This window comes from Salminus brasiliensis, chromosome 6 (genome assembly GCF_030463535.1).
Source record: "Salminus brasiliensis chromosome 6, fSalBra1.hap2, whole genome shotgun sequence".
NCBI classification, from domain to species: domain Eukaryota; kingdom Metazoa; phylum Chordata; class Actinopteri; order Characiformes; family Bryconidae; genus Salminus; species Salminus brasiliensis.
In genome coordinates, this window is record NC_132883.1 from 1,122,879 (window position 1) to 1,138,553 (window position 15,675).

The 15,675-nt window shown below is 43.3% G+C and overlaps 1 protein-coding gene across 1 annotated transcript in view; it reads left to right on the top strand.

The window, feature by feature from the left end:
• acbd6 (acyl-CoA binding domain containing 6) overlaps positions 1-15,675 on the top strand; it is a 45,834-nt gene that overhangs the window by 26,949 nt on the left and 3,210 nt on the right. The window contains exon 7 of the mRNA XM_072681273.1: positions 14,093-14,123. Within this exon, the coding sequence (XP_072537374.1) occupies positions 14,093-14,123 (31 nt within the window). The remainder of the gene's footprint in view (positions 1-14,092; positions 14,124-15,675) is intronic.

Here is a 15,675-nt window from a genome sequence, read left to right on the forward strand (position 1 = left end):
TATGAATTTTTACTATCTGCTATAAATGATTAATTTTCCACTATGAGTTATCCAGTACCCACTATGAGTTATCCAGTACCCACTATGAGTTATTCAGCATCTACTATGAATTATTCAGCGTCTACTATGAATTATTCAGCGTCCACTCTTAGACATGCTGGTCGAGACGTTGAAGAATAATGATGTTTTTAAAAACATCTGGACTCGTGTGCGAGTAATAAGAGACTCAGTAGATAAAATGGCTTAAACGTGTAGAAATCAGGTATATTGTACTAAAAGTATTACAGAAGTGGACTAGAATTCATTTCATTTACTAAGATAGAATTTTATTCTGTGTGTCGTACAAAACACCAGAAAGGCCTCAATGTGGGGCTGAAAGGTTAGGCCCATTACAGCAGTGGGGTTTGGTAGTCTGGGCAGGTTGACCCACACAGATCCAGCAGAGCTTTGTGTTTTTACCGGTGGCGTTTCACTCAGTGAGGCAGGAGAAGTAGAAGTAGAGGTGAATCCCAGCGGTGCTGCTGTAATAAATTCATTAACTCTAACGAAGCCCGTCCACCACACACGGCCACGCTAACCGGCTCACTCTGTCAGACTCGGAGACGTAACCTAATTGAGGTCAGAGCAGCAGGACACAGCGGCCTGGCTAGACCAGGCGGATCAATAAGCCTGGCAGAGCAGACTGCTGCAGGACCAGCGCTTCACTGAGCTACAGGTATCACAGCAGCCAGAGGCCAGAGCTGAAGCCACCTGCTCAGGAAGCCTTCCCCTTCCCTGTTACTCCTCACTGCCTTTTAGGGTGACGGTAAGACGTCCCGCTGTGAAAGAACAGGGGAGTTCAAAGCCGCTCAGGCGTCGTGCGTCAGTGTGAAGGTGGAAAATGAGCTCTGTAGATTTTCAAATGTTGCAGCTGGTGATTATTATTATTATTATTATTATTATTATAGTAGCTAATAAAGTAACCTTGTGTTTTATTGCATAGAAATCCTGTATTTCCATTTACATTCATATTAAAATTGATTCCTAATCAGATCTTGATCTAATCAGATGTTGAGTAAATGTGAAGGAACTGAACTGTTCACCTGATTTCTCTAGAAATCAATTATTATCTAACTAATGATCTGCTGTTGTTTATACACTCCATGTATCCATAACTAGAGTCAAATAAATTAAAATAATTTATAAAATAGTAAAAAAAACATTTCATGACGAAGCAAAAACATTAAAATCTCCCTTCCTACGCTGTGATTACTGCTCATGTTGTAGATTTTGCAGCACTAAACTGAACCGGACTAATAACGGCCAAATTCAGTTCAGTGGTGCTTTACTGGTGCAAATGTTGGCAAATCAATTAACAATAAACCTAAATCACAAAAGATGTTTATCATTAGATTCAGTTAGAATCAAATCTAGAAGCGAATCACAAGATTATAATTAATAATGCAGAAGATAAATTAATAAATAAGCAATATTTGTAACTTTGTAATTACAGTAATAATTAGTGTTTGGCCTTACTGAGAATCTTATTAAGATATTAACTCTTTTATAATTCATATCTTTAAAATGGTGAGAAACACATTAAACATATTTAAACATATTTAAACATTAAACATTTTTGTTAGAATTTTACTATAATTAATAGGATTACATTGACGAATGCTTAATTAACTAATCGTTATTTGGGTTAAGTTATAAACATATTTATTTTAACAAAATGAGTTTTTTCTGATATTTTCTGAGAACTGTTTCAGTCCTGCAGTTTATAAACTCCTCAGAAAAGAGTCCAACCAGTTGACTGTGGGTGTGTCTAGGACATAAGCCCCACCCCCTCCCAGACACTTTACTCATGTGCCTGGTTTTGAATATTGACAGTAATTGCAGGGAAAGATGGTAAATATTTTATTTCAATCCAACCCTTTTTTGTTTTTTTGTTTTTTTAAGTAAACATAGAAAAACTTCAAATAAACGATAAATTAACAAATAAATGAAACAAATAATGAAATAAAATGGAAAAGTCTCTCTTTCAGACTGAGAAAGATGTCACAGCGTGTTAGCACATGATTGATGGTGCCTTTTTTACACACGTTAATCACAGCACACACACACACACACACACACACACACACACACACACACACTCCTCTAGCAGCTGTTTGAAATTCAGTGGTGTAAACACTCTTACACGTTCAGGTCCCGGCTGTCCCTCAGTAACAAATGACCTCGCTCTCAGCATCATAACAAATCCCCCACCCAATCCGTCATAACAGAGGCAGACTAGCGCCCCCCTCTCCCCCCACCCCCACCCCCAAACCTGAGGGGCGGGTTACTGTCGCTAACAACTTCACGTTATGAAGATAAAAGCTACTAATTAAAAACTTACTTTAACTTTAACTGCGTAAAAAAACGACGTAAAAACTAGAACTGAAATCAAAACGCTTTCAGGATAAACTGTGAGGTTTGGTTGAGCTTCACTGCATGAAGATCAGACTAGAAATGTTGATTTTAATGTAAAAACAGACGGGTCTCCGGGTGGGGAGATGGCGCTATATTCTCTCTCTTCTCTCTCTCTCTCTCTCTCTCCTCTCTCTCTCTCTCTCTCTCTCTCTCTCTATTCTCTCTCTCTCTCTCTATTCTCTCTCTCTCTCTCTATTCTCTCTCTCTCTCTATTCTCTATTCTCTCTCTCTCTCTCTCTCTCTCTCTCTCTATTCTCTCTCTCTCTCTCTCTCTCTCTATTCTCTCTCTCTCTCTCTCTCTCTCTCTCTCTATTCTCTCTCTCTCTCTCTCTCTCTATTCTCTCTCTATTCTCTCTCTCTCTCTCTCTATTCTCTCTCTCTCTCTCTCTCTCTCTCTATTCTCTCTCTCTCTCTCTCTCTCTATTCTCTCTCTCTCTCTCTCTCTCTCTCTCTCTATTCTCTCTCTCTCTCTCTCTCCCCCCCTCATCACTCTTAAGCGATCTAAGACCGGCGTTTCCTCTGAGCGTGTCGGCTGCCCAGCGATGCCACACCGGGGGGCAGTTTGAAAGGGGCAGTGGCTGACTTCACATGTAAAGCTTACTCTACTAGTGTCTGGAGCATTGCTAGTGCTGGGGGGTGGGGGGCTACGAACAGGTGGGTTAATTGGCAGAACTAAATGGTGGAAAAATAAAAACTTAATTTATGATGTAGAGATGCACCGATCCGGCTTTTCCAGTTCTGATACCCGATACCAATCTGATACCATTTCTGCATTAAAAAAATGTCCACCTCACCGTGTGACTTTACGTCAATTCTGATGCCTGATCATTACTTTACTAACTTTGTAAAATGAAATTTAACTAATTAACTCAGACATGAATTTACTAAGTTGCTGTTTATTTATCACTAAAATAATAAACAATTGTGCAGGACTTTGACAGCATTAAAATAAAATAATATATATATATATATATATTATCTAGAAAATACATTAAAATAAAATGTATAAAAATGTGAAAATAAGTAGCTTCACTTTGTCAAACACAAACAGTAATCACTCTTATTGATATTATAATTCTAATTAAAATCTAGCAGCTGAATCTGAGTATAAATAAGTAACTTGGCCAAACATACGAGCAGCAATCAAACCTTGCAAGCATGTGAGCATTTAGTGCAGTCTGACACCGACCAATGAAAGTGAAAGGATCGGTTTCATGGATCGGCCTAATTATCCCATACCCGCTATCAGTTTTTAATATCGGGACCAATATCTGATCCTAATATCGGATCGGTGCATCCCTAGAGAGATGTTTGCAGAGGTATTAGCTGAATTAGCTTCAGGTACAGCTTGCTGATGTTCTGGAGATGTTCTGACCCAGTCATTATCTAGAACATCACACTTATTGTCAGAGTGTCTCAGATTCTTACGCTTGTCCATTTTTCCTGCTTCAGCATCTTCATCATCTTCAAGAACTGACCGTTCTTCACTCACTGCCTGATATGTAGATCCATCCCCCGACAGAAATGAGCCACTGGACCCAGATCATCAGTGATGTTTACTTGAACTGGTATTTTTACAGTTGGGGAATTTACTCCACTGCAGTAAATACAAATCATGCATTTCTGGACAAGCTGAGAGAAGCTCCAGAAGCTTGATTTGAAGGTGGAGCAGCATGTGGGCGGAGGTGGTGGAGTAATACTACAGGATTTTACACTAATATGACTCTATGGGTTCTGCAGTGTTACACAGCAGTTCTGGAGAGAGGTTCTCCTCCTGCAGCTCCACCACCAAACCTCCATAGTGCAGTAGCAGCAGGAGACGCCGTTCACCCCCCTGTTACAGTCAGTGGAGCTTCAGCATGATCCTGAAGCTGCTGATTTAAGGTAGAGCTGATCCTGAACCTTCTTTAATAATGTAAGACATTACGAAGCATTTATGAGGTTTTCTCAGTTCTAGCGTTGGCAATTCTCTCTCTCTCTCCATTCATTCGTTGAGCTGCTGACGACCGGCCCTCCTCCATCCATCTGACCCTATCCCGGCCCACCACAGCACGGTCATTCAACAGCTCAATTCCTGCTCAAACCATCCACATAAATACTGCCTAACATTAAAGCTGTCCACAGAAGAGAGAGAGAGAGAGAGAGAGCGAGCGAGAGCGAGTGAATTAGAGTGTTTCCCAGCAGAGGCTGGAACTGCCGGCTGTTTTATTGGTCTTTCCCCACACGCCGCTTCAGCCGCATTGATTTTCATATTAGTGCGGTTTCTGCATTTATTTATTTTATGTATTTGTTTTTAACGTGTGCAGATAATCCCGGGCTCGCCCACGGTAATTCTCCGCCACTCTCGGCCCAAAGTGGAATCACTTAATGGAGCCCGAGGCGTCCCTGGGGGCGGGCGAAAAAAAGCGAGGGAGAAAGGGAGGCAGGGGGAGGGTGAAGGAAGCTCTGAATATGGTTAGCGCTTTGTTTACACGGACGCTTCCTAACTGCTGAATAGGCACACTAGCAGAACCAGTCCGGCAAATCAATGGCAAACCATCGACGGATATGAAAAGGAAGAGGAGATGGAGCTGTAGGAGGTCAGAGGGCTTTAGATGGTCCAAAAAATCAAAAACAAAACCCAGAGGCCTCCAGTTTTAGGGTGGATCAATACAGCATCCTTCAGAATGTACGGACCTCAGTGAGAGCCTTGGGCGCCCATGACCCTGTCGCCGGGTCACCAGTTGTCCCTCCGTGGAGCTCTTTAGGTAGATATTGTCCACTGCATACCAGGAGGGAACACCCCACAAGAGCTGCTTGCTGATGTTCTGGAGATGTTCTGACCCAGTCATTATCTAGAACATCACAGTTTGAGTGTCTCAGATTCTTACGCTTGTCCATTTTTCCTGCTTCATTACCTTCAAGACCTGACCGTTCACTCACTGCCTGATATGTAGATCCACCCCTCGACAGACAGGAGACAGTGGACCCAGACGCAGTGTTGATCACTTCACTCACTTCAGGATGATGAGGTGGGGTGGTGATCATCCAACATCCTGACCTCACTAACGCTCTTGTTGCTGAATGCAATCAATCAAATCCTCACAGCAATGCTCTGCTCCAAAATCTAGTAGAAGGTCTTCTTTCCTGGACAGTAGAGACAGTTACTGATGCAGAGATGTTGATGGATGATCCAGGAGTGGAAAAAGGAATCATTCTGGGAAGACTTCCAGGACCGTACCCAGTGTTCCAGAGTGTTCCACAATATTCCAGAGCGTTTCAAAGCATGTGGTTTTCAAAACGTTGGAGAACACTCTGGAATGCTCTGGAATTTCCTTGAACACTGTGGAAGGTTTTGGAACCTTCTTAAATATTTTGAGACGATGAGGAATATTCTGGAATGTTTGGGAACGCTGGACGTTTCTGAAACACTCTGGAATACTCTGGAATGTTTGGGAACGCTGGACGTTTCTGAAACACTCTGGAATATTCTGGAATGTTTGGGAACGCTGGACGTTTCTGGAATATTCTGGAATGTTTGGGAACGTTGGACGTTTCTGAGACACTCTGGAATATTCTGGAATGTTTGGGAACGCTGGACGTTTCTGAAACACTGGAATATTCTGGAATGTTTGGGAACGCTGGACGTTTCTGAGACACTCTGGAATATTCTGGAATGTTTGGGAACGCTGGACGTTTCTGAGACTTTCTGGAAGGTTCTGTCTGAAGGACACTTATGAGGCTGTAATATGTGCAGACCGGTCGCTCCTCACACTCTGACTGGCAAGGTTAAAACACACACACAAAGAGAGAGAGGTGAAGCAGATTTGATTAGGACTGACCATCTCCTCTGATCCTTTTAACACACTTCATATCTCTCTCTCTCACACACACACACACACACACACACACACACACACACACACACAGACAGGCACTGGTACACTTGCATGCATATACACACACTCACGGTCATATACACACATACAGATTTATATATCTATCTTGGGACACCTGCTCATTTCCTCTGAAATTAAGGGTATTAAGAGCTTCTCCTGCTTCTGTTGGAGTAACTGTCTCTACTGTCCAGAGAAGAAGACTTTCTACTAGATTTTGGAGAATGAGTATTGCTGTGAGGATTTGATTGCATTCAGTAAAAAGAGCATTAATGAGGTCAGGATGTTGGATGATCTCAACTCCCAAAAGTACTGGATGGAGCTCCTCCACCATCATTCCAGAGAACACAGTTCCTCCACTGCTCCACAGCTCCTCAATGCTGGGGGGCTTTATACCCCTCTAGCCCACGCCTGGCATTAGGCAGCATGGAGCCAATAGGCTCATCAGTGTTTATCTGCTCCAGAGAGTCCTATTCTATTGGCAGTACTTCTTCTCTACAGGGACTAGACAAGCTGTGTGTGCATTTGCACATCTGTGTCAGCAGTGGGTGCAGCTTAAAGTAGCTGAATGCATCCATTAGAAGGGGTGTCCATAAATATTTGGACTGAGATTGCTGAGGTAACAGTGTTGCAAAAACAGTATCACCGTAACCAGTAACATGATATGCTGTACAGGTAGCATATGAAGGTGTGTGTGTGTGTGTGTGATTAGACTGAAGTAGGAACATAGCTGGACTGTGTGTGTGTGTGTGTGTGTGTGTGTGTGTGTGTGTGTGTGTGTGTGTGCTCTGATAGATGGCAGTTGCTGATCAGTGTGGATCTGCATAAGCCCAGAATAGAGCAGTATTGATCTGCTGCATACGTTCATCATAAATCATCATAAATCATCATGACTCCTAAATCATCCCTCACTGCCTCCACAGTCCTGTCAGTGAAGATATTCAGATACGTGACAGTGAGAGTGGAACCCTGCACCTGATTCAGTGCCCTGAAACGCCCTGTATCCAAACCCACCAGTGCAGCTACACGAGTCTTCTGAGTTTTATATGGAGTGATGATGATGATGATGATGATGAAGGTAAAATAGTGAATAGAGAATCTGAACTAATGCAGTTCTCTTTAGGGACTACTTTCTGTAGCTGCACTACACCCTGCAGCATGTATCCCTCCACCATTTTAATGATCTGATTTTAAAAGCAGGTTCTAGAGCCGAACTCTTCTCAGAACTCTGGTAGAACAGTGTCTCAGGCATCAGGCAGCGTCTTCATCACCATTAGGTGAAGAACTTTCTGTGAGGAGCTTTTATTAGAGCTTCAGACGTCTGCTTCCCTTCACCTCCACTGTAGAACCACAGCTCTGACTGGGGGATCTTATCTAGAACCTCCACTGTAGAACTCCAGCTCTGACTGGAGGAGATTATCTAGAACCTCCACTGTAGAACAGCTCTGACTGGGGAGATTATCTAGAACCTCCACTGTAGAACTCCAGCTCTGACTGGAGGATATTATGTAGAACCTCCACTGTAGAACTCAAGCTCTGACTGGGGAGCTTATCTAGAACCTCCACTGTAGAACTCCAGCTCTGACTGGGGGAGGTTATCTAGAACCTCCACTGTAGAACTCCAGCTCTGACTGGGGGGGGGTTATCTAGAACCTCCACTGTAGAACTCCAGCTCTGACTGGGGGAGGTTATTTAGAACCTGTGTGTGTGTGTGTGTGTGTGTGTGTGTGTGTGTGAGAGAGAGAGAGAGAGAGAGAGAGAGAGAGAGAGAGAGAGAGAGAGAGAGGTGACCTAGTACTGTTACACAGAGCTCCACAGAAACAGACAGAGGGAGAGAGAATGTGAGGACAGAGTTGGGCCAGATTTCCTGTTGTGTTGGAGGTGTGTGTGTGTGTGTGTGTGTGTGTGTGTGTGTGTGTGTGTGTGTGTGTGTGTTCCTGTTCGGGCCATATGCGGTGGGTGGTGTGTTGCTGGTATGAAAACACTAAAGCTTTTAGTGTCCCCAAATCCCCCCAACACACCAGCATTGCTACAGATGGCACACGACACACACACACACACTCTTACATGCTGACCCACTGTAGGCACAGTAGCGTTTGGTGCTTTTTTTAGTTTAGCAATGTAGCTAACAAGTCATGGAAGCTTATGTACACCAATTAGCACCAGTTAGCACGGTGCTAACTGCAGGCCAAAACCATAACACACTCTCCTCAGAGCGTCTGCAGGTGTTCAGCAATCTCTACTAGACCTGATCATGTGGGTTCTGCCACTGTATCTCACTCTCTGCTATCTAGAACATGGACAGAGGTATAGACACAGATCAGCTCTGTCTCCCACGGTTTCTCTCCCTCTCTCTCTCTCTCTCTCTCTCTCTCTCTCTCTCTCTCTCTCTGTGTCTCTCTTTTATTCTCTCTCTCTCTCTCTCTCTCTTTTACGCACTCACTTTCTTTTATCTCTACTTCGCTCTGCTTTCCCTCTTTCTCTTTTATTCTCTCTCTCTCTTTTGTTTGTACCCTTTGTTCTCTCTCTCTTCTTCACTTTCTTTTTTTCTCGTTGCTTCTCTGTCTTCCTACTCTTTCTTTTTTTAGTCATCGGTTCTGTGTGTGTGTGTGTGTGTGTGTGTGTGTGTGTGTGTGTGTGGGTACACTAATCTAATTGGAGAATACTCCAGGGTTTTGGCTGGGATGGAAAGCGATAGAGCAGGAGTGGAATATTGATAGACTCTTTAGTGTACACAAACACACACAAACACACACACCCACATAGATATACACACACACACACACACACACACACACAGGGTACAGTATGACGCTCGCTGTGGGACTGGAGCATTTTGGGTCGTTTCTGGAGACGTTCACCTTGACTAAATCTGTGTTCACTAAATTTTGCCTGATTATTCCAGACCTGCTCTGAGATGCATTTACCAATATAGCACTGATATCAGCTGGAATTCTGCCAGACGTTTCCATTAATACGGCCGGGTTTTGTAATGAGTGTGGAGTGTTTTCTTGATATCAGATCGGTCGGGTCGGGTCGGGTCGGCAGGTTCTTAATGTGAAGGACTGTTAGATGGAGGGGAGTGCAGCGACCTGTAGAGGATCACTGATGCTGATTCACTGATTCTGTTATTTACACAGTAAGCACTTCTCCCTCTGCGTAACAACCGCCAAGCAACATACGCTACATGTCCATTGCTGACACAGATGTGCAAATGCACACACCCTCACAGCATATCATTACTGTTGGGAGGAGTTGGGGATGATGAGCTCCTGTCGCTGAATGCAATCAGTCAAATCCGCACAGCAATGCTCCTCCTCCAGAATCTAGTAGAAAGTCTTTATCTCTGGACAGTAGAGACAGTTACTCCAACAGAAGCAGGATCAACTCTTTAATACCCTTGATTTCAGAAGAAGCAGTGAATGAACAGGTGTCCAAATACTTTTGTCCAAATAGTGTATTTGAACAGCTGAGTTAAATGTTTTGCTCATGACTGCCCAGATACAGAATTTAATCAGCTATTTGCTTTTTTGTAAATTAGTCTGTAAATCAGGCCGCCTGACTAACGGCCTTAAAGGAAAATTTCACCAATTTTTGTAAAATTTATGTCTATATATAGTCGGTCGCCATGACAACAACACCGATACAGCCCATAATTCATCCCCTATCCAAACCCACCAGTGCAGCTACACGAGTCTTCTGAGTTTTATATGGAATGATGATGATGATGATGATGATGATGAAGGTAAAATAGTGAATAGAGAATCTGAACTAATGCAGTTCTCTTTAGGGACTACTTTCTGTAGCCGCACTACACCCTGCAGCATGTATCCCTCCACCATTTTAATGATCTGATTTTAAAAGCAGGTTCTAGAGCCGAACTCTTCTCAGAACTCTGGTAGAACCGTGTCTCAGGCATCAGGCAGCGTCTTCATCACCATTAGGTGAAGAACTTTCTGTGAGGAGCTTTTATTAGAGCTTCAGACGTCTGCTTCCCTTCACCTCCACTGTAGAACTCCAGCTCTGACTGGGGGAGATTATCTAGAACCTCCACTGTAGAACTCCAGCTCTGACCGGGGGAGGTTATCTAGAACCTCCACTGTAGAACTCTAGCTCTGACTGGGGGGGAGCTTATCTAGAACCTCCACTGTAGAACTCCAGCTGTGACTGGGGGAGGTTATCTAGAACCGAGCGTTTCACACCAAACCTCCACTCTGTTTATGTCTGAACTGTTTAATTATGCATCATGATGGATTGCTGGTAATTAATACAGGTCACTTCAGGTGAACTCTACATGATCGTTAGCCAGGCTGCTTACTTTGTAAAAGCCTTGTCACAGCCAATCAGGACGCAGAACCGTAGCTCTGCTAGTTGGGTGTAATCTGTGTGTGTGTGTGTGTGTGTGTGTGTGTGTGTGTGTGTGTGTGCAGTGTGAGGGGAACCTGCAGTGAAGGTAAAGTGCTTTAGCTGGTTTTCTTTAATGGGATGGAGTGAACTGGTGTGGGCGGGGTGGGGAGAGGGGGTGGAGAGGGGTGGGGGGGGCGATGCTGCAGCTTCTTACATCAATCCCCCAAACCACCACCACCCCCACCAACCAAATGGGCGACAATCCAATTTACCCATGATTCCATCAGACTGTTCTGATTCATTAGCCTGTAGTGGAGGCCCTGACCCAGCTATACGCATACACACACACACACACACACACACACACACACACACACACACACACACACACACAGGGTTATGCAGCCGTTGCTGGAGCTCAAGATTAGTCAAAGCAGATTAGAGCGAGCTACTAAAGCTCTGGATCTTTAATTATTATTCCGCGATGTTTTTCTGTGTGTCCCCAAAACCACTGGCTGTTTTCATAAACATCGGACACCTCCCTGCTGTCGTGACGTACACTCACACAAAATCCGATCACACAATGGAAACTAGCCAGGTCTGATCACGTCGGATATCAGCCGAGCGCGTTCCCATTTACTGTGGAAAAGAACCAGTTCAGATCACATTTACAGCAATTCTGAGAACCTGCTCACAGTCGAGAACGTCTTATTGTGATCAGAGATTTGCTTCAGTATACATGGATCCAATCTCTGAGTCAGATTTACAGCAGAAATGAACCAAATGGGTGGATCCGATTCCCAATTCCCAATTCCAGTCACATACTTAGAGCTGAAATCGACAGGCATTTAGTACAAATCACACAAATCTGAGCGCAGTCTCCTTACTACTGGAAAAACTGTCCGATTTCAGGTCCACTGTTACAACAGTAATGGAGCAATTAGCAATCGGAGCAGTCTGATTACTTGTTTACAGTAATAAAAAAAACATGGTTATGAATTTTCCAGTTCTCTGTATCTCCTGATTCCGATTGACACTTTAAACACAAATCCCAGTGCAGTCATGTTTCCAGGAAAAATCCAATCTCCATTCCGATCTCATATTGACAGTAGATTTGTCGGATTCTGATCAGATACTAACTCAGAAATGTTGATTAGACCTGTCCCGTTTCTGACTGTTCTGATCTCGTATTTACAGTGAAAACTGATTCCTGATCCAAAGTCTGATTCGGTTCACATAAAGTGATAATCAGACAAATTTGGTCACTCATTTAGAGCAGAAATTGGACTGAATCTGCAGTTTCCAGTTTCCTGTATCCGATTCCTGATCCCAGTTCACATATTTTCTGTGGTTTTTGCCTGATTGCCGGCAGGTACTCGGCCTAAAAACTAGTTCATACCAATTAAATATTTGCAGCCGAAAGCGTCTGATTCTGATCACTGATTTAATCAGCGGAATTTCCCACATTCTGATTGTGTACGTTGGAATTTTGCTGATTCCGAGCACACGTGCACTGATGACCATTAGATTCTGATCACACAGCAGGTCTTCCCAGCACTTCATGATGGTGTGAATGGATGATAATGCAGTGTATGGAGGCTGACACAGTGTCTACAGTAGCACCAGTGGAGCTGCAGTCATGGTGGAAAGGCAGTAAAGCATCATCCGACTCTGATGAGGTGCGACATCTACTAAATGTATCAGCCTCTTGGACACGCAGCCGCATGGATTTTCACCCCACACACACACACACATATACACACACACACACTTGCATGCATGCCCATGACCCGAGCCCTAACATTAACCCGTGTCCTAAATATTGTCTTTTCTGCACCGCTGTCTCTGTCCATGCCCACTTGGTCATGCCTGTCTCTTCAGGGGAAATGGGCTTTGGGAATGGGTGTGAGGTGTGTCGTGGCATTAGATCCAGGCATTACCAGAACCGGAGATGAGCTCACACTCAAGGCCAAGGCCTTTCCCGAACTTCAACCGTGTCCAAATGTTTGTGGACACCCTTTTTATTGAATGCGTTCAGCTACTTTAAGTTGCACCCTTTGCTTACACAGATTACACAGCTTGTTGAGTCCCTATAGAGAAGTACTGCCAATAGAATAGGACTCTCCGGAGCAGATAATCTTTGATTATTGATCATCATTGATTTATTGAGTGGGCTATAGAGGGGATATAAAGCATTGAGCTGTGGAGAAGAACTGTGTTCTCTGGAATGATGGTGGTGGAGCTCCATCCAGTACTTTTGAGATGAGTTGGGAGTTCAATCAATCAAATCCTCACAGCAATGCTCTGCTCCCAAATCTCACAGAAAGTCTTCTTCTCTGCACAGTCTAGACTCTTAATAGCCTTTATTTCAGAAGAAACCGTTAAATGAGCAGGTGTCCCAATACTTTTGTTTAATGACCATAACTGCCGCAGTCATTAGTGAGATGTTTCCACTCTCAGGTCCAGCTCGGCTCCACTCTGCTGTTGAGTGGCTAAACCGAACACCTGAAACTGTTTATCTGCTTAAATCAATATTTCATCTGCTCTCTTAAGCCTCGTTAAGGGTGGGATGAGCTGAGTGGGTCTGCTTGGTCGTTCTGGACCGGTGATTGGTCTGCAGTGTTCTGACCCCGGGCTCCACTTAACCATGTCCATCTCACGGCTCGTTTCACGCTGGAGAAACCGCTCAGCCCACACGCAGCTGAGAGCAGTGAACGGTGGATTATACCAGACTCTAATCAGACTCCAGTCTGACCACACCTCCGCCCTCGGCCTTGCTGCTAGATCTGAACTGAGTTGAGGTGCTCCTGAAGTACGGGACGGTTTCCCCCTCAGTATCGGACTCTCTGAGCTTACATCTGTTAGGAAGCCCCTCAAGACCCACTTTTACTGATGTGATCATAGTTAATGTGCTTAACCATCTGTGTGTCTTATTTATTATTACTATTATTATTATTACAGAAGTGTGCTCACTTAATTATTGTGGTGTGTCTGTTTGGTCACATGAGGCACTGATTTTTAACAAAAAAGAAAACCTGAATTTGTTTGGGAATAAAAATATTTAGAAATGGTATAAAATCCAAATAAAGTTCTTTCAGTGTATAATTCTACAAATGCTGATTTTCTTAAATATATACGTATATACGTGTATATTCTAAAATGTATTTGTGCTCTTACACATTTTTTATACCATTTTCTTATATGTAATTATACACTCAAAAGTTTTTGGACACCTTCACGTTCCACCTACAGGAACCTGAACTCAGTGATTAAGTGGGTGTTCCATATTTTGTCCATGTAGTGTATGTTCATTCTGTTCCTTTGCTGTATGTCTTTCAGGGCCCCGCTGTAAGTAAAACTTTGATCTGTTGATTCAGTGTTCGATCAGTGATTCTCTCTCTCTCTCTGTTTTCCAGGATGATGAGGGTCAGACTCCGCTGCACTACGGTAAGACCCTCAGAGTTCTCCTTTCACTAAAGCAGCTTTTACACTGAGAGTGGCCTGACAGCCTGCGTAGAGCTGCAGTTCACCTGTGCATAACATCAACCAATTAACTATCAATTAGTCAATCAACCTAAACAAAGAAAATAGGAAATGTAGTAAAATTAAATACAATTATTAAATCGATAAATTACAGAAACTAAAACAACAAAATTACAACTGAGATCACTTTGAACTCTCTGTCTCTCGCCCAATCTCTCTCTTGCTCTCTCTCCCTCTCTCTCTCTCTCTCTCTCTCTCCTGCTCGCTCTTCCTCCTTCTATCAGGGGAGTTCATCCATCATTGTCCTTTTTATCCCTCTTTCATTCCATCCATCTTTCTGTGTGTGTGTGTGTGTGTGTGTGTGTGTGTGTGTGTGTGTGTGTGTGTGTGTGTGTGTAGTGAGGTGAATAGACTCTGTAATAATCACCGGTCGTCCCAGAGGAAATCAACTCGGTTCTCAGGTCACATGATCTAACACATGGGCGGCCCTGCGTCCTCTGTCTCTCTCTCTCTGTGTGTGTGTGTGTGTGTGTGTGTGTGTGTGTGTGTGTGTGTGTGTGTGTACCATCTGTCCTCAGACTGGACGCGTGGCATCATGATCACCACAGCACCCATGGGGGAGGCGGGTCACATGGGGAGGGGGGCTAAAATAATGATGGTGGGAGGGGTCGGAAAATTACTAAACTCTCCCCTCTGATCTGCAGGTGTGAGATTAATGAAGAACACACCACACACACACACACCACACACACACACCAAACACACACACGCACACCAAACACACACACACCAAACACACACACACCAAACACACACACACACACACACACACACACACACACACACACACACACACACCAAACACACACACCTCAAGATTGTGTGAAACTGTGCATCTCAGCAGTCTCAGAGTGTCTACCTGTAATTAACTCTATATAACATTAGAATAAACCCAAATAAACATAAAGTCAGTGGTCAGTGAGAGTGTCTACCTGTAATTAACTCTATATAACATTAGAATAAACCCAAATAAACATAAAGTCAGTGGTCAGTGAGAGTGCCTACCTGTAATTAACTCTATTTAACATTAGAATAAGCCCAAATAAACATAAAGTCAGTGGTCAGTGAGAGTGTCTACCTGTAATTAACTCTATATAACATTAGAATAAACCCAAATAAACATAAAGTTAGTGGTCAGTGAGAGTGCCTACCTGTAATTAACTCTATATAACATTAGAATAAACCCAAATAAACATAAAGTCAGTGGTCAGTGAGAGCGTCTACCTGTAATTAACTCTATATAACATTAGAATAAACCCTAATAAACATAAAGTCAGTGGTCAGTGAGAGTGTCTACCTGTAATTAACTCTATATAACATTAGAATAAACCCCAATAAACATAAAGCCAGTGGTCAGTGAGAGTGTCTACCTGTAATTAACTCTATATAACATTAGAATAAACCCCAATAAACATAAAGTCAGTGGTCAGTGAGAGTGTCTACCTGTAATTAACTC